The sequence below is a fragment of the Bubalus kerabau genome, chromosome 17 (genome assembly GCF_029407905.1).
Source record: "Bubalus kerabau isolate K-KA32 ecotype Philippines breed swamp buffalo chromosome 17, PCC_UOA_SB_1v2, whole genome shotgun sequence".
NCBI classification, from domain to species: domain Eukaryota; kingdom Metazoa; phylum Chordata; class Mammalia; order Artiodactyla; family Bovidae; genus Bubalus; species Bubalus kerabau.
The window spans coordinates 14831701-14851926 of NC_073640.1; the positions used below are offsets into that span (position 1 = coordinate 14831701).

Consider the following 20226-nt stretch of genomic DNA (forward strand, 5'->3'; position numbering starts at 1 on the left):
GGGAAGGCGGTTATAATCCCATCTTACAGATGAGGCCACTGAGGCTCCGAGAGGGAACGGGGTGTCACGGCAGGGCCTGGGCCTCGGTTACCCACGGAAAGCTCTCTGACTAGACACAGAGGCAGAAACCCAGCTCTTCTCTCACCTTGCTGTGTGCCCTTGGGGGAGTCACTGTCCCTCTCTGGACCTCAGTTTTCCCAACTATAAATTAGAGATAAGGGCGGTATTCACAGCTCAGAGGGTTGGAGTGAGAATTCACTTAAGATTCGTGAAAAGCATTTAGCCCAGTGCCAGGCACCTGGGAAGGTGGCACGGGACTGTGACCCATGGCCGTCATTACTGTGCCTGACCCAGTGCTAGTACCAGTGTGGGGGCTGGCCCCAGCCTCATGGGCTCTCCAGGTCATTTCCCCTGGCGGGCAAGCTGACACCCAGACTGAGAACTTCTGGAGAAGTCTACCTGAGTCCCCCCCCCACCTCTTTCATGAGCCCCTCCTCAGCCTCTGTGGGCCTGTGTCCCCCAGACGAGCCAGGCGCTAGCTGTAGTCCACGATGGTAGCCCCCGAGAGGGCGTCAAGTCAGGGCGTGCAGAGAACAAGCTCCAGATCTCACGGCCTGGGTCTGAGTCCCAACTCTGACGTATCAGCTGTACAAGTGTTTCAACCTCTCAGAACCTCAGTTTACCCACCTGTAGAATGGGGATGATGAGAACTGGACCTAATGCAGAGTTACTATGAGGCCTCAAGGAAAAACAACCACCATCATCACTTATGATGACCGTTCACAACAGCAGCCTCTGCACCAAGCAACAGGCCTGACTCAATAAACCTGTTCATGAATAAACGGCCCCCCCGCCAGCTCCAGTGGTATTTACAGAGGGACTGGGGGTTGCGGGACGGGGGGCAGTAGTTTGGGCCCCTCCCTCTCACCATCTCTCTGGGAACCACCCCATCCCCTCTCTGCTCCTTGCAGTGAGTTGTGTCTGGAAGGCCCAGAGATCAGCCCCAGCCTGGGTGGGAGGGGGAAGTTCCCAAGCCTGTCCTGTCCACTGAACCGCAAGACAGAGCCCCAGGTCCTCAGCTACAGGGGAAGGCACCTCTGTCTACCACCTTGGCAGGCCCATGCAGCCCCGTCCATGACTCACCCAGCTGCCGGAAGAGGCTATGGAGCTAATTATTCCATACACCACAACTTGCTGAGGCTGGTGCCAGGGACACAGGCCCATGGTGGAGTGTGTGCAGATCCACGTGTAAATTTTTAATAAAGCGCAGGAGCAGACACCCACCCCAGCCCCCCAGCCTGACAGCAGCGGCCTCACCTGCCCTCCGGGTGTCCCTGGGCAGGGCCACGCCCGTGGGGGTCGGCGGCGTGATGATGATGTTGGGGACGTCCAGGTGCTTGTCGCTCAGCACAGGGGCCTCGTCGTGGCTGCCACTGCTGCTTACACACATCTTTAAGCCTGAGGGCAGGCCATGGGACACACACGCACACACACGACAGAGAGACAGATGTCAGTGGCCGCTGGGGGCTGCCCGCCACCCTCCTCCGTTGCCATGGGTCCCCGTGGTGCAGGGCCCAGGGGACCGCTCTGCATGCCCACATCAGGACCCATCTGAGCTGGCGCGACTTGGCCAGGGTACGAGTTTTCTCTGCTTTGGTCACTCATGTTAATGCTGGGGGCTATGGCACACAGTAGGTACTCAAAACACAACCCCGAGTGGAGGAAAGCCACAGGCTTAGCTGGAAGCCACGCCTGCACGAGGCCGAGGCAGCGCCACGCATGGAGTTACGTCCCCCACAAATTATCTTCTGAGAGTCTGTGACTTCAGTGCTGTTTCTTCCTAAAGCGTTGGACTGAATTCACTGGAGAAACTGTCTGGACCTGGAATTGTCTTTGTGCAAACATGTTTGATTACAAATTGGGGTTCTTTAGTAAGAGGTGGGCTATTCAGACTTTGTTTCCTTTTGTCCCTTTGGGTAAGTTACATTTGTCAAGGAATCTCTTTCTTCTAAACTGTTGCAAGCCTTGTCTTCTTTCTCCCATAAACTCAGGTAATCCGGCCCAGACTTCATGTCCAGCTGACATGAAAGTGCTCTTGCCAAATCCCCACCTCACTCTTCCCGTCTTGAGTCAAGGCCATCAGCCCTGCGCCAGTAACCAGGGCCTCAGCAGCAGTACCCCTTACCTCCCATCTCCTCACCCTCCAACCCTCCGGCCAATTTAACCAACCACAGACATATCACTTTGCCAACAAAGTCCGCTTAGTCAAAGTTATGGTTTCTCCAGTAGTCCTGTATGGATGTGAGAGTTGGACCATAAAGAAGGCTGAGTGCAAAAGAATTGATGCTTTTGTGGTGCTGGAGAAGATTCTTGAGAGTCCCTTGGACTGCAAGAAGATCAAACCAGTCAATCCTAAAGGAAATCAACCCTGAATATTCATTGGAAGGACTGATGCTGAAGCTCCAATATTTTGGCCATCTGATGCGTAGGGCTGACTCATTGGAAAAGACCCTGATGCTGGAAGAGACTGAAGGCAAAGGATAAGAGGGTGACAGAGGATGAGATGGTTGGATGGCATCACCAACTCAATAGACAAGAGTTTGAGCAAACTCTGGGAGATAGTGAAGGACAGGGAAGCCTGGCGTGCTGCAGTCCATGGCGTTGCAAAGAGTTGGACACAACTGAGCGACTGAACAACAGAAAGAGTCCATAGATCCATTTACCTCACATCTGTGACAGTCTTCCTCCCCCTCCTCATGCTCCTAGCAAGCCTCTCCACCTTCTGGCTGATCCCTCCAAACAGCAGCCCACCCTCCAAACAGCAGCCAGAAACTGCAAACCTGATCATACCCGAACACTCACTAGCTCTCAGCAATTAGCTACAAACAGCATTTCCCAAAGAGTTCCATTTCCTGGAACACTGCCTCCACAGACTCCCTCAGGAGGGAGGGTCCGCGATCCAGTGAGTCTGGGAATCCCATCTACTCTATCCTTCTTGTGGAGATCCCATGCCTGTTGGAGCATTAAAGGCTCTGAGAAGTCCTGCACTGAGGAAGCTGCTGTCATTGTGCTTCATCCTGGGGTTCCTGAACTTAAATAACCCTGGATTCTGTTTTTGGAGGAACACCTGTTAACATCTCACAAAACCATGAGTCATGAAATACCTTCTGGGAAAGATTGATCGTAAATTAAAGTCAGCCTCCACAGTCTGCCCCAAGCTTGTTTTGAAGCCTGCCACCTGGACTTCCCTGGTAGCTCAGCTCATAAAGATTCCACCTACAATGTGGGAGACCTGGGTTCGATCCCTGGGTTGGGAAGATCCCCTGGAGAAGGGAATGGTTACCCACTCCAGTATTCTGGCCTAGAGAATTCCATGGACTGTATAATCCAGTTTACTTCAGTTGCTCAGTCATGTCCGATTCTTTCTGACCCCATGGACTGCAGCACACCAGGCTTCCCTGTCCATCACCAACTCCCGGAGCTTACTCAAACTCATGTCCATCGAGTTGGTGATGCCATCCAACCATCTCATCCTCTGTCGTCCCCTTCTCCCGCCTTCAATCTTTTCCAGCATCAGGGTCTTTTCCAATGAGTCAGTTCTTCGCATCAGGTGGCCAAAGTATTGGAGTTTCAGCTTCAGCATCAGTCCTTCCAGTGAATATTCAGGACTGATTTCCTTTAGGATAGACTGGTTGGATCTCCTTGAAGTCCAAGGGACTCCCAAGAGTCTTCTCCAAAGCTACAATTCAAAAGCATCAATTCTTCAGTGCTTTCTTTATAGTCCAACTCTCACATCCATACATGACTACTGGAGAAACCATAGCTTTGACTAGATGGACCGCTGTTGGTAAACTAATGTCTCTGTTTTTTAATATGCTTCCTATGTTGGTCATAGCCGTATAGTCCATGGGGTCACAAAGAGCTGGACACGACTGAGAGACTTTCACTTTCCCTGCCACCTGCCCACACCCCTTGAACTGCTCACAGTTCCCCAAACACCCTGGGCTCCCCAGCCCTTTGCGCTGTCACACGGGCTGCTCCTGCCTGGAGTGCTCTCTGTTGCTTTGGGAGAGTGGTGAGCTCCTCCTGACCCTTCAAACCCCAGCATAACAGACTCTCCTATGGGGGAGCTGCCCCAGGTATCTGACCCCGCTCCTTCAGTCTTCCGGTGCCAATCTCGAAATGATCAGTCCCATCTGCCTTTACCGTGAGTGTGTGAAGGACAGCCCCTACTTGCTGGCCCATGCATCCTTAGAACCTGGCATCCTGCCTGGGACAGAGCACACAGGGGTGCTTTCAATTTCAAATCAAAAACAATTTCAGGCACCGCTGAACTCAGTATTCAGATCTTTGTCGCCATGCCCTGCCTCTTTGTTTTTCCTCCCCAAACAGCCCCAGACTGGAGGGCGTTAGCTCAGGTATCCGAGCCCCCAGCCAACAGCAGGAGCCGAGCAGCGGGCTGGGCTTCCCCGACCCCCACTGGGACAGTGCTCCTCAGTCACCCCTGCCGGGTCAGTGTGGGGGTCCTCAACGATGTCCCTGACGGGTGGAGTCTGATTCCCCTCCTCTCCAGTGAGGGACGGACCCTAGGGTGGATTCCAACGCAGAGATGAAGACAGAAGGGATGGCGTGTGATTTCCATGGCAAGGTCATGCAGGACACTGCTCTTGCCTGCTCTCGCTCTCGGGGAGCCAGCTGCCACGTGTGAGGACACTCAAGCGGCCTGAGGGGGAGCCCAGCTGGTGGGCAAATGGCACGGGAGGACGCCACCTAGGGCATGGGTCCTCCAGCCCAGGCAAGCCTTCGGACGAGATCAAGGCTCAGCCTACAGCTTGACCATAACCTCTGAGACCCTCTGTGACACAGCCTCCCAGCTAAACTGTCCCCGAATCTCCGACCCACAGAAACTGTGAGATAACAAATCCTTAAGCCACTGGGTTCAGGGGGCCATTGGTTATGCAGCAGTAGATAACTCATACAGCAGTCAGCACAGCTTGCCTGTTCCTGAAATCCCAATCCTGTTTCCTTCCTGGAGAGTCCCTGTGGCCCCCCGCTAAATCTACCAGGCTGGTTAGTTTTGTAGAAAGGGGTCACGTCTCCTCCATCAGACGACGAGCCCCTCAGGAGCACCCACCAAGGCCGCTGCCAACTCTTTTTAAAACCTTAGAGCTGTTTCTTCCTGCCATCTTATGCAGAAGCCCAGAATGTAAAACAGATACAAAAAAGCCACTTGCAGGAAGCCCTCCTGTTATCTCTGCAGCAGTTGGCATTTAGGGATCATCAGCCACATGACAGACACCTCCTCCTACAGTCTTCAAGGCCACACCGGGAGGGATGAGCTCGGATGTGAGACCGAGGACCAGAAACGGTAGGAGCTTGCACAGTGATGAACAGCTAGCGGGTGGCAGGAGCAGGATCTGAACCCAGACCTGAGTCAGTCTGATTCCAAAAGCTGCTGCTCCTTGTAACCATGATCCTGTAACAGAGCCAGGAAAACTATCTGAAAAGGACCTGATGGTAAATATGTTTTACTTTGGGGGCGACAAAGTCTCTGTTCCAACTTCTAAGGTTTGCCATTGAACGCAAGTGCAGCCTCAGACAATATGTAAATGGGTGGGTAGGGCTGTGTGCCAAGACACTTTTATTTAGAAAAACACGAGGGGCAGTCAGCTTTGGTCCAAGGGCTGTGGTTTGCCTCTGTCGGCTCTGTAATATCCAGGAGTTGGGAAGTTTGGATCAGGGACATGCCTGACGTCCTAATAGGCAACAACAGAAACTCAAAAGCCCGAGGCTCATTAATGCCAAAACCCAAACCCAAATCCCAAATCTGGCTGCTGCTGGGAAGTGACAGGTGGTGGGCGTGAGGAAATGAACGGAATGAATGAATTCCTCGGAAGCCCTTGCCCACTGAGCTGGGGCCAAGAGGGTGCTGGTCCCTGCTACCTTCCTCCAGAATCATCCCCAAAGGGTGTCTCAGGGAGCATGGCCAAAAATCGAGCTCTGATTACTGTTGTCTGTAACTGAAGGGAGGCTCCCTGATCAGCCTCCAAGGCCCCTTCCTCAGTGAGTATTCCAAAGTTCTAAAAGAAAATGCTAATGGAGGAAAGCCACAGTCTCCCAGGGCCCACATCTGCATTTTAACACGTTCTGGGAGCACAGTGACAAAGCCCACATTCTTAATCAGGAAGCATCAGGTCACTCTTGGTGGGCCCTGGAGAGATGCTGGAGGCAGAGAAGAGGGAGGGGAGGAGGGGAAGGAGGAGAGAGGGGAGGAGGGGAGGGGGAGGAGGAGGGAAGGGAGGAAGGAGGGGGAGGAAGAGGGGGAGAAAGAAGAAAGAAAGGCAAAGAGGATGAGAGTGGGGAGAGGATGGAGGAGAGGAGGAGGGCAGTAGGAGAGAGAGAGGAGGAGGGAGGGGAAAGTGAGAGGAGGAGGAGGCGGGAGAGGAGGGCAAGGAGGGAGGGGGCCAGGACTCCAGCCCCTTTCAGCCCTCTGGGCCGCCCAGAGCAGGAGTGGCTGAGCTCTCGGGAGCAGCTCTGGGGAGATAAAGCCGACTTTGGGGATTAAACACAAATGCCAACCCTGCCTCAGACAAGCAGCTCATTTGTGCTAAAGCCAGAATGGTTATTTGTTAATTATGTGCCCGTCTCGGGTCATTAAGAGCCCATTTCCTGAGGGGAAGGGCCTGGCTGGGATTCCAGGGGCCCAGGCCCCCAGAGGGAAAGGCAGAGGGAATCCCAGGGCCCCAGAGCTGTCCGATATTTCGATTTGGGGAGTGTGACAGGGAGCATGCTCAGGAAGCCTTCCTGGCTGGTGGCTGTCACCCACCATGACCCGACCCTGCTCTGGGGCACACGCTTTCCCAGGACATGAGTCAAGCTGGACACAGAGCAAGCCAGGTCAGACCTCCCTGGCCTCCTGGTGGCAGCTGCCTGCCTCCCGCGGGGGAAACGCTGGGGCTCTGTGAGTGAGCTCTGAAAACCAGTTCCACCCTTGCCCCTGACCCGCTCCTAGGCAGTGGTTTTCCATCTTGGCTTCCTAAGCCACCTGGGAAGTTTAAAAAATAACCCAAGGCAGGGGGACCACCAGAACTTTCAAAAGCTCCTGTGTGAGTCTGAGAGCTGGGCAGGGCCCCCCTGAGCCAGGGTGCCTGGGAACACATGGTTTTTCTCTCCAAGTCTAGAATCCAGGGCTGGAAAATGGAACTATGCTACCCATCTTGTAGGTACAGAAGGCTGAGTGTGGGGCATTTGGCTGCCCAGCACGGGAGCAGTGGCCTGGGACAAACACTGAGGGAGGGGCACACTGCTGCTGCCTCCCCCAAACCCTCGTTGAGTGTCCCCCAGGTTAGGCTCTGGGCCGAGTCCACATTAACCCTCACACCATCCCTTGTGGATGCCAGGGCCATGGCCATTCTCCAGCGAGAAAACCAAGGCTCGGAGAAGGGAGGCAGCATGTCTGAGGGCATGCAGAGGCCAGGTGGCTCCAGACCTGAGGACCCAACTCACTCTGTCATCAGCCACTTCTCATCCTTCAGACGCCCTAAGCCAGGCCTATCCTCTGTTCAGGATGCCCCAGGCACAGGGGACACAGCACTGTTCCTGGTCCCCAGGCCACCCAGAGGCCACAGAATGACCGGGCAGGATCCAAGAGCAGGTGCAGCCCCAACGCAGGGATCGTGGCTCAAGGGCGCCCTCTGCTGGTTCTTTTTTTAAATGGCGCTTGATCAGCACCGTAAAAGAAAGCTCCCAGACCCTGCCTGGGACCACATCCCTGGGACCGCACCCACGCTTCCCCAAGGCACTGTCTCACACAGTGGCCCTGCTGGACGCACAGTGCAGTTGGAAGCCAGAATGTACAGCTGGGCTTCAACCTACCTGGCAGTAGCTCCACCTGCAGAAATGGGGGTACTTCACAGTCCCCACCTCCAGGGGGCACTGAGAGGATGACGAGCCACACGGAAGCCCTGCCCTCTAGCCAAGCGGTCTGTCGGTAAGGTGCATGTGGCAGGTGAGGAAACCACAAAGCCAGCTTTGCAGTGCACACTCAATAAGCACAAGCAGTTATTAACAGCATGAGATTCTAACCTTTGCACTTATACACTGATTCAGCCAATGCTGAGCACCCCTCACCCCCTGAGTGCAGGCCAAGGCCCTGGTCTCGTCTCTGCAGTCACACAGCGGTTTGGAGTGACTCTGACAAGATGTTCCTGGTTCTAGCTGAACACTCAAACAAGACCCTTTTTCCTATTGGGCTGGCAGGGTCCCAGGCTGGGGAAGGAGAAGAAACCCAGTCTGACTCTAGGTCCTGACTCTAGTTTGACTCTAGTCTGATGCTAGTTCCCACTGTGACTCCCCACGTCTGACCTGCTCACCCGCAGAGGGAAGGGATATGTTCCTCCCCTGCAGCTCAGGAATAAACCTCCCAGCTCAGTCCACAGAGCTACTGTGCACCTACTGTGTGCTGGGCATCGTTCCAGGCACTGGGGACATGGCAGAGAACAAGAGAGTCTCAACAGATGTTTCTCTGCTCCTCTCCCCTGCTCCACTGCCTTCCTCCACCTCTTGCTCCAGCCCCTGGCAGCAAACTGGGACCCCAAAGATTTCATAGGAGGCTGGAAAAAATAACAGGGAGGGCCCTCTGATCCAGGCCATTGTCGGGAGGGGCCCAGGTGGCTGGGCTTTGACGATGGTGCTCACAGGAGGCTGGGGGCTGTGTGAGCACTTTGCAGGGATTCATGATTTGGTCCTCCTGACGAAGTCCACCTTCCAGATGGACACACAGAGGCATAGAGAAGTCACAGGGGACTTGATGCAGAGCCTGTCCTCCTGGAGGCTGGGAAGCAGAGTTCACCTTGGCAGAGTCTGGGTCAGTGATGGGAGGAGGAAAGAACAGATAACAGGGTGGAGGGGGCAGCAGAATTGGAAGAGACGGTGGGAATCGGAAAAGGCTTCCCCAAGGTGGCCACAGAGATGGTGGGGAGGGCTCGTGGGTCAGCAGCAGCATGCGCAAAGGCCCTGGGGCCAGGCAGAGGCTGGGGCTAGCACTAATTCCTCAGACATGACCAGCGTCTGGATTTAGTGCCGATCTTTCAAAAAACAAATGGACAAATGCTTCTGAGGGTTCCAGATGCACTTAATCTTTTTTTTTTTTTTTAATTCCAATTAAGGGGAAAGCCTTGCATTATTACAAATGAGGCCAGGGCAGGCGGGTGGGGTTTTACCTTTTCTCGGCAGCTCAGGCCCAGTGGAGATGGCAGTGGATGCTTTAAATCTCTTTTTAATTAAGGAAAAAGCCCCAGCTTGCGTCAGGGATGAGCTGCTGGAGAGAGAACTCGGGAGGAGGAGCCAGAAAGGCGCCACAAAGTGGGGAGTGTTTGCTTCCCTGCGCTGTGCTTAGCCGCTCAGTTGTGTCTCTTTGCAACCCCATGGACTGTAGCCCACCAGGCTCCTCTGTCCATGGGGATTCTCCAGGCAAGAATACTGGAGCGAGTTGCCATTTCCTTCTCCAGGAGATCTTTCCAACCCAGGGATCGAATCTGCGTCTCCTGCATTGCAGGCAGATTCTTTACCGCTGGGCCACCAGGGAAGCCTGGCCCTTGGTCTACTGGCCTCTAAAATGGACTCAAGAGTAGGCCTGCCCTCAGAGCGTGACGGAGACTTGAGGTCAAAGAAAATCTGCAAAGCCCTCGATCCCTGCCTGGGCCATGGGCGGTATGTGACGAGCGCGGCTCGGGGTCCCCAGACTCAGCACTGCTGGCATCTGGGGCCAGGTTACACTGCGGTGGGGCCGTCCTGAGCACTGGACGGGGTGGAGCAGCACCCTGGTCCCTAGACGCTGTAGCTCCCGAATTTGCGACAACAAAGGGTGTCTCCAGACACTGCCAAGTGTCCCCTGGGGATAGGCTTGCCAGATAAGACTCAGGACAAACCAGTTTTCCAAAGTTACGGCCCATGCTATATGAGGGATATACTTATCCTAGACAACTAGTCCTTATTTGAAATTCATCCCACTTTTTTTGTTTTTTCCTTCCTAAATCTGGCAGCTCTACCCAAGAGCTGAGAACCCCGGTCAGCACCACTACTGATTGAGACAATATCTGGGCATTTCAGACAGAGTAGGCACCCGAGGGTGACTGGTTTCCTTTGTCTCGAGTGGCCCTGCTGCACATCTGTGTGGCCGGAGCCACGGGAAGCGGCTTAAGGATGTCCTGAGCCAGAGGGACTGGCCTCCCCAGTCGCCCTTGGCCAGATGTGTGGGCTGAGCAAGGCTTCTTAACCTCTCTGAGCCTGTGTTTCCTTAGCTGCAAAGATATATATGTGGTCGGCCCCCTGCCGGAATAAAGATTCGAACTTGTGCTCTAGATGCCAGCCCGTAACCTGCAGGACACTTGAGGTTAGGCGGAAGACGTCTGGGGCAGCCTGGCCAACAGCAGTGCTTAGCGGGGCCACACTGTTACTGCTGCCATGAATAGTCATCACTGCTATTAATAGAATATTGTGGTCACTACTGTGCAATTAGGCAAGAAAATCCCAGTTAGTCTCAGAGGAAAGAGGTGACTGGTGTTACTCAGGGAAAACTAAGGGGCCCCTGGGGAAGCCTGGGTCCTGAGGACAAGGAGGTGTCCCCCAGCTGTGGGCAGCTGAGGCCTGAGATGAGTGCAGATGGGCAGCCAGAGAGCAGAGCCCACGGAAGACTGGGAGGCTGCCTCCGGCGGGTGGCTGGGAGAGCACTGAGAGCAGGCTGGCTTTTACTGCATTAATCCCTTTGCACATTTTATATTCTGTACCATGCAGGTGTTTCACATATCCAAAAAAATGAAATAATTAAAAGAGAAATAAAACAATTTCTGAGGAGGGACTGATACAGATTTAGGAGGTGGAATGGGAGGTGGGGGGACATTCCTGCTGCAGGAGAGGTCTGATCAAGGTGATGCGGTAAGACAGTAAAAAGACAGTGAGGGAGCTGGGGGAGGATTAGGAGTATAGGCCTGGAGAGGTAAGAAGGGGATGGGACCGCCAAGAGGAACACTCCTTTTTCCTTGAGCCACTCAGGAGCACGGCCCAGCGTGTGGTTGCAGGGGCCAGGAGTCAACCGCACAGCGTCCAGGGGATGGGGTCAAGCTGGTGTCCCTGGGTCAGGGACCCAGGCTCCTGGGGAGGACTCAGGTCTGTCCGAGTCCTGCTGCCACCTCACTCTCCCGCCACCCAGCTCCCTGTCACCTCTTCACCTGGGGACAGCCATGACTACTGTCTTCTTCCAGAACAGTCTATGTATCTGTAGATCATATGCTCACAGGCATATTCCCTCACGGCAACCCACTCCAGCATTCTTGCCTGGAGAACTCCATGGACAGAGAAGCCTGGCGGCGACGGTCTATGGGGCCGCAAGAGTCGGACACGACTGGGCGACTAGCACACAGAGCAGGCAGTGGCACGGGACCCGCCTTTTCACAGCCTGTTCTTTTCACTTCAGGCTCATGTTGGGCGTGGCTCCCTCTCCACTCACACAGAGCTGCAGGCCCTTCTTCCCAGCTGCAGAGTGCTCCCCTCGCGGCTCACCCCTCTGACCCACCGGAGGTGGCCCTTGGCTGGGCCGTCAGGGCATGTCTAGAGGAGCAGAGGCTGGTGGTGGCCAGTGGCTGTGACAGGTGTCAGTGCCTGTCCCACAGCACCGGGTCTGAGCCTTCGGCCTGAGTACACATGCTGGGCTGTGCAGCCCCGACCCACCCTGCGGGCCAGGCTGGTCCCCAGTGGCCCAGAGCACTGCCCACTGAGGGCTCACAGCCCAGCCCCATGCAGCACCTACCCACAGCCTAAGAAAACTGTCGGGTGGAATTTGGAGGGGAGGCAAGCAAGGGAGGCACCTGCTCTTAGGCCAGCTCCCCCAGTAGATGGCCATATAAAAGGCCTGCCCCCCTCCATCCAGGACAACTCCGCATGGTCATCTCGGCTCCTGACCTCCCACAGAACTGGCAGAGGTTCAGCTACGGATGCAGGAAAGCACAACCTGCCCTTGGCCGGCCCGGCTGCCTGCTGCTGACGGTGGGCACCGACACCATAGGCACTCCCTAGGGCACAGGTCTGTCCGGCCCCTGGGAGAGACAGAACACAGCTGTCCTGTTGTGTGCTGGACTCCTGGGCAAGTCAGTGACCGCTCCGGACACCAGGACCACTCACTGTTGCTCTGGCCATGGGGGGCCTGGCCCACGGTCATAGAGAAAACTCCAAAGACATTCGAAAGGGAAGAAAGCACATGGGGTCATCTCAGTAATAACAGCAGCCCCCAGCGGCCACTTATGTACACTCACAGCACCCCCGCAAGCCTCCTTCCATCCCGGCCACAGCCCGCCCCGGCCAGGGTCTAACTGTACCTGTTACATGTGCGTGTGCTAAGTCGCTTCAGTCACGTCTGACTGCAACCCCATGGACTGTAGCCTGCCAGGCTCCTCTGTCCATGGGGATTCTCCAGGCAAGAATACTCTAGTGGGCTGCCATACCCTCCTCCAGGGGACCTTCCCGACCCAGGGATGGAACCCGCATCCCTTATGTCTCCTGCACTGGCCAGTGCCACCTGCAGACCCTGTGCCTGCTTTGTAGTTAAGAACAAAAAGCACTGATTCAGGGGATTGAAGACCCTCAGCCAGGTCACGTGAGACTCGGACCCACTGACCCATCTCTGTGCTTCACACTCACCTGCCTTGGGCACCGTGAGGTCTGTGAGGCAGAAGCAGAAGGATGGGGGGAGGTGGGGAAGGATGGGTTAGGGGTGGACGTGGCCCAGGGTCACGTCCATGCCCCTAATGGGAGGCTTGGGAACCACAGCCCAGGATGGAGAGAGGTCAGCCTCCCAGGCCAGGCACGTGCCGGCAGCTGACAGCTGGTGAGCACGCCCTTCCCTGGGGGCAGCACGAGGCCCCCAGCCCCCGAGAGCCACCGGCGCCAGGCAGCGAGTCCAGGCCCTCCCGCCTGCCCTCTCCAGCCTCCTTCAGCCCACAAGAACTTCTGGAGCACCTTGCCCAGGCCTGGCCCAGAAGGAGCTGCAGGCACAGACCTGGGGTGGGGGGTTCATGTCCAGGTGCCTGGTCAGGATCCCGAGGCCCTCGGGGCCCCCGCGTGGCTGTTGTGCGACCCGGACCAGGGGGCTTTCCTACCCGAGGCCTCAGGAGCTCCACCTATAACCAGGGCATCATGAGTGAGTCTCCTCAACGCCTCGCTGAGTGGATGACAGGAGAGGTGGGGTAGTGGGGGACAGGAGTGGACCGCTGACCTGGGCGAGGGGATGAGATGGCACAGCTGCCCTGGCCAGTCAGGGCTGGTCCTGGGAGGGTCTCTGCATCTCAATTAAATTCAAAGGGGTGCTCTTTCTACCAACATCAATTGTGTCCCTACTGTGTGCTGCCCCACAGCCAGGAACAGGGCTCCAGGGATGAAGAAGGCAGCGTGATTTCTGCCCCTGTGGAGCCCCGGGAGCAAGGAGGAGATGCAGATTAATCCTGTGTGGGCCCCAGTTAGAGACAGCGACTCTCCTCTCCCACCTGCCGTGAGACTTGGGTTCTGCCCCCTCCTTCGGGAGGACAGCAGGTGCTTGGTTTAGCTTAAGCCTGACCGGGGGTAAATCCCTGCTCTGAGCCAAGAGGGTTGCCAGCTCGCCCCTGGGACGAGGCCGAGCCGGACTAAGCCCCATCTGCCTCGGCATTCACGATGGGCTGCGACTGCCCACCCCTACTCTGAGCGGGTTGGGGGGGCTCCGAGCCCCCCGAGCCCCTGTCTCCTGGGCAGAGATCTGTACAGGAGGTTCCAGGAGGAGCTCTGGGTTGAAGCCTGCCTCCCTGAACCCAGCCAAGTTCACTTGGTCCTTGTCACCTCTGGGTAGTCAGTCTACACCACAGGGCCCCCTGAATAGCAAGGGCATGGGCCTCGGACAGTGGTTCTCACCCCAGGCTGCACAGCTTCATCCAAACTGAATCCCTGGGCTTCCCTGGTAGCTCAGTGGTAAAGAATCCACCTGCCAATGCAGGGGACACAGGTTCGATCCCTGGTCCGGGAAGATCCCACATGCCTTGGGGCCACTAGGCCTGTGTGCCACAACCACTGAGCCTGTGCTCTGGAGCCCGGGGACCACAGCTGCTGAGCCGTGTGCTGTAACTACTGAACCCGTGTGCCCCATGTTCCGCAGCCAGAGAAGCCACTGCGATGAGAAGCCCGTGCACCGCAACTAGAGAGTAGCCCCTGCTCTCCGCAACTAGAAAAAAGCTCATGCAGCAATCAAGACCCAGCACAGCCAAAAACAAACAAACAAAATTATTAAAGGAAAAAGAAAAAAAGAATCCCTGCCCTGATCAGCGGGCCAGGGCCACCCCCTCCCGTGAGCCTCTCGAGTGAGTCTGATGTTACACAGAGGATGAGGTCCCCACTCTCGAGTGATTCCAGTGCCTCCTATGACTCTGAAGAGAAATTCTTGATGAACACCTTTGCTCTCACGGCCCTGCCTGCTCCAGGGCCTCAGCTTCTCCGCCTGGCCCCTGCCCCTACCTCCAGCTCCAACCATATTTGACAGTTCACCAAGTCTCTTCCTGTCTCCGGGGCTTTGCATCTGCTGTTCCCTCTGACCAGAATGCTGTTCCCTGCACTGTGAGGTGAACACTCTCTCCACCAACTCTGGACCCCACTGCAGGACAGCTGGAACCACATGTTCACACTGGAAGGGGGCTCTGTAGGGTGCCTCTCTGCTGTGACCTGAGGCTAGTCTTGGGCCTCTAAACGCCAATCAGAAAAATGGACATTATTGTAACTGCCAGCTCCCAGCCGCCCAAACCTGGGTTACTGGGAGCAGAGGTTCTGAGCCACCACAGGGAGCCAGGAAGGACGCCTGGGCAGTCAGGGGTCCCAGTGGCCTGGGGGCTGCAGCTGTGTCTCATCTCCACCCTCACCATCACCACATACTCCACAAAAGAGACTGCCAAACCCAACCTACACAGCACCTGACCATACTCCTTGGGATGGTCAAGGTCACAAACAGAAGGAGCTTCTGAGAAACTGGCTCAGCCCAGAGGGGCCTAAGGACACACGAGGACTAAATGTGAGGTGGGTCCCGGATCGGATCCACGGACAGACCCAGGTAGAAACTGGGAACTCAGAATAAAGTATTAGTTAAAATAATGGGTCAGTACCAGTTCACTGGCCATAAAGAACATACCACACTCATGTAAGATGTTGACTACACATAAAACTGGTCATGGGGTGTAGACAACCATGTACTCTCTTCACAACTTTTCTGTTAATATAAATCTAAAACTGTTCTAAAAAATAAAGCCTATTATAACAAATGAACCAAACAACAAACCTGGACAAAGTCTCCATCTCCTGGCCCTTTTGCTCCAGAAGGACAGTCCCCTGGGAACAGTCCCATCTTCTGGATCCCGTCGCCATGGTGATGATGGAGTTGGCTGGGGCTGAAGCCAGCAAACTCTGGGGAGTCCCAGAGACTGCACCAGGCCCCCGAGGAGACCCCAGTGGGAAAAGCCACACCTGCAGGTTAACTCCCCTGACCCTACCCACTCCCCGCCCTCTTCCCCGGCAAGGTCCCCACACAGCTGGAGCTGGAGCTCCTCCAGAGTGGGAAGGCGTGAAGGGCCAAGAACCCCGGGGGCACCATCTCCAGCGCTCATCTCACATCATTCTTGACACCTGGCCCAGGAGATGCTGCCACTCATCACTCCATTTCACAGATGGGGAAACTGAGGCTTGAGCATGTGAAGTGGTTGGGGGCAGGACTGGGATTTGAACCTAATCTCTCTGACTCCAGAGTCACCTTGCCAGTGGTTCTCCACCTTGAGCACGTCCTGGCATCCCTCAGAGAGAGTGCAAGAAATGCTGGAGCTCTTGACGCGGCAGGTCCGAGTGGGTCTGAGAATTCTCACCTCTGTCTGGTTCCCAGGTGATGCTGAGACTGCAGGTCGGGGATCCCCGCTGAAAACCACAGGGCCCCACCATGCTGATTCCTGGTGGTGCCCCACCCTCAAGGCTGACCAGGACAGAACTGCTCACTAATCAGGGAAACCCCTCACCACCCTCATGTGCTGTCTGCCAGGCCAGGCCCTGACGACCCGCCCTGGGCCTTGAGCCCTGGTCCCTGTGCCTCAGTCTTCCCATTTGTAAAGTTAGCTACGCTGTCCAGATATAGTGAGGACGAGGTGAGTGACTGGGGGATGCCCAGGGCACACCAGTTTTTACATGAGAAGGAGCGAGGGACGTGCTCTCGGGACAGTGGACCATTCCCACGGGTCACGGCTTCTACAGCTCAGCCTTGAGCACACGGAGCCCGTTCAAAGTGTCCCCCCGCTCCTTTGGAACCAGAAACACAAGGACTTTGGCACAGCCCTCAGACGTCACACTCTTGCGATCGCCCACCTTGAGCTGCGTCTTTATCGCCAGACAGGCAATGAGCAAATTCTAAAACTAAAACAGAGAACTGCCTTCTTGTCCCCCACGTGGGAGGCTCAGAGGTGAAGTGACATGTGGTGGGTTTGAGGAGAGTCCCCCCCAATCCACGCCCACCCAGAACTGCAAACTCTGACCTTATTTGGAAATAAGTTCTTTGCAGACGTAATTAGTGAAGGACCTTGTGATGCAATCATCCTGCATTTAAGACTTGGCTTCCCTGGTGGCTCAGAGGTAAAGCCTCTGCCTGCAATGCAGGAGACCTGGGTTTGATCCCTGGGTCAGGAAGATCCCCTGGAGAAGGAAATGGCAACCTACTCCAGTACTCTTGCCTGGGAAATTCCGTGGGCTATAGTCCATGGAGTTGCAAAGAGTTGAACATGACTGAGCAACTTCACTTTCACTTTTCACTTTAAGTCCAAAGACTGGTGTTTTCATAAGACAAAGGCAGAAGGATGTCTTTCTAAGAGAAAGGGCCCAGGGACACACAGGGGAGGAGGCTGGAGGGAGGTGGCCACAAGCCAAGGACGCCTGGAGCCCCCAGGAGCTGGAAGACGCAGGAAAGACCCCACCTCTGGAGCCCCCAGAGGGAACATGGCCCAAGTCTGGTTTCAGACTTCAGGCCTCCAGAACTGGGAGAAAACATGAAGAGACTTCTGTGGTTTGAACCACCGCCGCTCCCCACCAGCCCCCGCCGCACATCTGTGATAATCTGTTACAGTGGAAACTTAAGACACCACCTGAGTTAATGTTAAGATGAACTAAGTTTAGGATTCATGTGAAGATGTAAGAGACCACGGTCACTTTAAGTGTTGAATTAAAAGGCTTTCCTCTGAAGAGGCCATGCCAGTGGTGGCTAAAGCTGAGCCTCTGGGATAGCCTGCCTGGGTTCAAATCCCACCTGGGTCTGTGCTGTGTGGCCCCAGGCAAGTACATGACTTCCATGTTTCTCAGCTTTCTCATCTGGAAACTGGGGATCCCAGAAGTGCCCACTTCACAGTGGGAGGAGGGATGGATGAGCTACGGTTCCACTCAGAATGCACAGACCAGGGCCTTGTCCAGGGCCAAACCCCCAGGAAGATGCCACCATTTACCCTTATTTGACTGGATCATCTTGATTTCTGGAATTTATCCCAAAGAAATTATAACTTAAAAAAAAAATTCACAAAGCGGGAATTTCCCTGGTGGTCTGCACTCCCAATGCAGGGGGCCTGTGTTCAAATCCTGGTCAGGGAACTACATCATGCAAACCGCAGCTGAAAGATCACACATGCCACAGCAAAGACCTGGGACAGCCAAATAAACCAGCACTTAGGGCTGCTGCTGCTGCTAAGTCGCTTCAGTCGTGTCCGACTCTTAGTACTTAGGGCAGAGATGTTCAAAATGACATTATCCACAAAAGCCGCATGCCGGAAACGACCCAAAGACCCATTCTCGGCAGAACTGGACAGAGGCATTCAAGCACTGTGAAAGTGACATGGCCTGGAGAAACACTGCCCTCACACTCGATGTGAAATAAAAAATAAACACGAGATGCTGGGAAAGATTGAAGGTGGGAGGAGAAGGGGACGACAGAGGATGAGATGGTTGGATGGCATCACTGACTCAATGGACATGAGTTTGAGTAAGCTCTGGGAGTTGGTAATGGACAGGGAGGCCTGGCATGCTGCAGTCCCTGGGGTCCCAAACAGTCAGACATGACTGAGCAACTGGACTGAACTGAACTGAAACACAAGACGGTGCCCAGACTACATATCCCAGTACCGACAACCAGGTGGACCCGCACCTGTGGGCAGCAAAGGACGCACGTGGACGACCACGTGCGGATGTCAGGGGCGCGGGACCCAGCCCTCGGCAGTCTGCTGTAAGAATGAGGCTCCGACAGGGGGAGGGTCCAGGCCCCTGGGCTGGTGGAGGACCTGGGTGGTCTTCATTAAGCCCAGGGAGAGGGCTTCTATGCCCTGCCCCACCCCCATCCCATGTACTGAGTCACACCCAAGCCTGTGTGGGCCTTGTCATCTTCAGAGACCAAGGCTAGATGCGGCTGGGGGTGGGAGAGGGTGATGGGTGGGCCCCGGAGAGCCAGCAATGAAAAATGCATGAGCACCCCTCGCTCCCACACTCCTGCCAGCACTTAGCTCCTCCGGGGCCCTTCTAAAAGCTCCCGGCCCAGGAGCACTCAGGCTGCCGCCCAGGCTTCAGTCCTGCTGGTGGGGGGGGGGTGGGGGGCGCCTCCCAGGGCTTCTCAGCACCTGAGGCTGCTGGACCTCCTGCCCTGGCTGACCCCCAGCCTTGGGCAGGGAGGCAGCTGGTTCCCAGAGGCCCCTTCAGCATCTTGCTTTGTCAAAGACGGCGCAACAGCCAACCCTGCAGGCAGCCCAGCGTCCATCGGGGGGAACAAACCAAACGTGGCCCACACACCACGGAACAGTACTCGGCCTCGAAAAGGAAGGAGGTCCCGACACGCCTGCCACAACACGGACGAAGCTTCACCATCATGCTGAGATTGAAGGAAGCCAGACACAAAACGGCAGAGGCCATACAATTCCGCTTCCAGGAGGCACCCCCGTGGGCACTTTCAGAGAGACAGAAAGTAGGTGGTGGGGGTCAGGGCTCTGGAGAGAGGAAGGGAGGGTTTGTGTTTAATGCGGACAGAGTTTCAACTAGAAAAGAAGGAGGAGCCCTGGAGGTGACGGCGCTGACGCTTCGCAACATGAATGCACTTAATGCCACTGGGTTGTATGCTTAGCAATGGTTAACAGGGGAAACTTTATGTTACGTCTATTTTACCACAACTAACAACCAGAAAAGACAGCTTGTCCCAAACGCCTGTTCTGTGCCCAGCACGGTCTAAGGGAAGAGTGTTCTTGAGCCCCAAGGCTTCCGTCTCTGGACCCAACCACAAGATCCTACTCTCCTGGATGCCCGCTCAGCAAGCACCTCCCCTGACTCCTCCATGGGGACCGCTGCTCCCCACTGGCCCGCGGTCTTGGAAGAGCTGTTCATCAAGATGGACGTACCCTGCCCCCACTGAGGGCCACATCCCAGCCTAGGGCCTGAAGTCTGTACCTCCCGAGGACTTCCTGTCACAGAGGGATGGAGTGGGAGCCGGCAGGAGGGGAGTCAGGGCTGGTGGGCATGCTGTATATGGGCAAGAAGCCGTCAGGGTGACTCCCAGATATTAGGCTGGGGAGATGGGAGGGAGCATTTGTCCCCCAATAATGAGCTTCCTATGGACCCCGTTGGTCATCTGGATGCTGAACGGAAAGGTCCAGAGCAGAAGAAAGAGGTCTGGGCTGCCTCGACCAACACGTACAACGCCCCTCGATGATTCTGCATCCTGGAACTTTCCCCCTGCTGGCCCTGCCCCTCTCCTAGCCCTCCCTGCCCAGCCCCTAGCATGTGGGACTACCTAGCTCACCACCTGTGTCTGGTAACAGGCCCTCAGGGTGGAGAGCAAACCCCCCCCACCCCACCCCGTGCATGCCCGGCACTGTCCTGCAGAGCCCCTGACCCTGCACAGCCTGGAGCGCATCCCTCTGAGGGGGGCAACTGAGGTATGGGGGGCACTACAACGTCCCCCCATCACTCAGCTCCAGGGAAAGGCAGGCCTGGAGGAGCACTCAGAGTCAGAGCACACACTTACACGGCGCCTGCTGTGTACCGGTGCTGCCTTTAGTGGGGGTGTCCCCTCCCAGTCCAGGGCAGCACCGCCGGGGTCTCAGGGTTTGCCCTGTCTGGGGCCTCACTCCACCTCCCCCCGGGCACCCCCCTTAAGAGCTGGAG

General features: G+C 55.9%; 2 protein-coding genes across 4 annotated transcripts in view; one reads left to right on the forward strand and one right to left on the reverse strand.

Annotated features, from left to right (window-relative positions):
• IRF8 (interferon regulatory factor 8) overlaps positions 1-20226 on the forward strand; it is a 558308-nt gene that overhangs the window by 386855 nt on the left and 151227 nt on the right. The window lies entirely within an intron of this gene.
• Positions 1-20226, reverse strand: part of C17H16orf74 (chromosome 17 C16orf74 homolog) — a 29859-nt gene that overhangs the window by 1450 nt on the left and 8183 nt on the right. For both annotated transcript variants that reach the window (XM_055553951.1, XM_055553950.1), the window contains one exon: positions 1318-1458. In XM_055553951.1, coding sequence (XP_055409926.1) covers positions 1318-1458 — 141 coding nt within the window. The remainder of the gene's footprint in view (positions 1-1317; positions 1459-20226) is intronic.